The sequence below is a fragment of the Arachis ipaensis genome, chromosome B03, assembly GCF_000816755.2.
Source record: "Arachis ipaensis cultivar K30076 chromosome B03, Araip1.1, whole genome shotgun sequence".
Lineage (NCBI taxonomy): Eukaryota > Viridiplantae > Streptophyta > Magnoliopsida > Fabales > Fabaceae > Arachis > Arachis ipaensis.
In genome coordinates this window covers 1693693-1695255 of record NC_029787.2, presented here as the reverse complement: position 1 = coordinate 1695255, position 1563 = coordinate 1693693, and the positions used below count along the sequence as shown (strand labels likewise).

At 24.8% G+C, this 1563-nt stretch overlaps 1 protein-coding gene across 1 annotated transcript in view; it reads right to left on the bottom strand.

The window, feature by feature from the left end:
* Positions 1-1563, bottom strand: part of LOC107632411 (heparan-alpha-glucosaminide N-acetyltransferase-like) — a 7310-nt gene that overhangs the window by 1562 nt on the left and 4185 nt on the right. Inside the window, exons 7-10 of the mRNA XM_021120112.1 lie at positions 1407-1523; positions 1205-1296; positions 525-591; positions 301-406 (exon numbers count right to left, since the gene is read on the bottom strand). Of these exons, the coding sequence (XP_020975771.1) occupies positions 301-406; positions 525-591; positions 1205-1296; positions 1407-1523 (382 nt within the window). The remainder of the gene's footprint in view (positions 1-300; positions 407-524; positions 592-1204; positions 1297-1406; positions 1524-1563) is intronic.

Here is a 1563-nt window from a genome sequence, read left to right as displayed (position 1 = left end):
TCTAGAATTAAAGGAAAAACTTTTATATATATTAGTGATTATTAGTATAATGATTTTACTTATGTATAAAATCGAAGAAATGTTATTGATTCTTCGATATATTTATTATTTGTGTCAAATTTAATGATATGATAACATTAAATATGTTTAAATTTTTTTGAGATTGAAATATAACATTTAAATATTAAAGAATAAGACCAAATTAAAATTGAGTCAAATGTTGATCAAAATAGTACTTTATATCTTTCTTATTTTTATGCCACCTCATTTAAAAAAAATATCGTAAATAAACCTAAATACAACTAAGTAAAAGAATAATATGCTTACCAATTATGTCCAATATTAGCCCCAAAATTACAAGAAAACAAGTTAGGGACATCCACTGAAAAATTCTCACTCTATGGTCCTACATTTAGCATTATGGAGATAAAACAAATATTAATTAGAAGCTTAATAATGCATATGAATTAAAGATAAAGATATAATAATATATGTGTACATGAAATTAAAGAAGTGAGTTTTACCTTAAAATGAATTATAATATGCCCATAATGGAGGCCAACAAAGCAGGTTACAACAGCCATCAGAGAACTATAATTTCATAACACACTAGTCAATAAGGCTTTAATTAGCATACCCTTATATTTTTTTTAATTTTCTATAAATACTTAACCAAATAACATATTAGCATTTTTTTTAAGGGCATCAATGCTTTTCAAAGAAAGTAGTTAGCATTCTTGACAATCAATGGTTATGTTAATAATTTTTGAAAAATTGAAAAGCATTTTTAATAGTAACTAATGATGCAAGATGCTTGTTTATACTTTTATTGAAACTTATTTTTTGTTGTTAAAATTACCGAACAATAACTGCTAAAGTATTGTCAAAAATTTTTTATTTTTTCACCATTATTCATATCAAAAATATTATTTATACACTAAATTAACTACTAAAATCAATCACAGTATATTTGTGTATTATATTACACGACATAGTAATGAATATTTAGTGGTGGTTTTGTAAACCGTCGCTATATGTAGGAGTTGCGGCAGTTTTGGAAGTGAGTAGCTAAATGATTTTTTCTTTAAAAATGAATAATGATTTTTTAAAATAAATAACCATAGAAAATGTTTATTTCAGTTGTAGTGTATTATAATTTTGAAATTGTATATAAAATCAACTATATATATGGTTTACTACTAACCTCAAAAATCCTTCAGGATCAAAAGGGGCTTGACACCAAGAAGGAGCATTAGGAGGCAATGGTCCATAATTAGGAGAATTAATACTACATTCCTATAGAAAGATAGAAATAATTAACTAAGATAATTATTTATCAAAGAATAAGAATAACAAAAAATAAAAAAGTAAAAAAGCTAGGTTTATCAAAGAAAGAATATCCATACATGCTTCCTTGCATATATTGGTTTCTTGTACAAATGTTGTATACCTAAAATCTTTCGATCAATCATTCCAACAGCATTACAAGCTGGTCCTGTGTCACCCCTTACACCACATTTGACCTAGTAATAATTAAAAATAATGTTTTTATAATATTTTTTT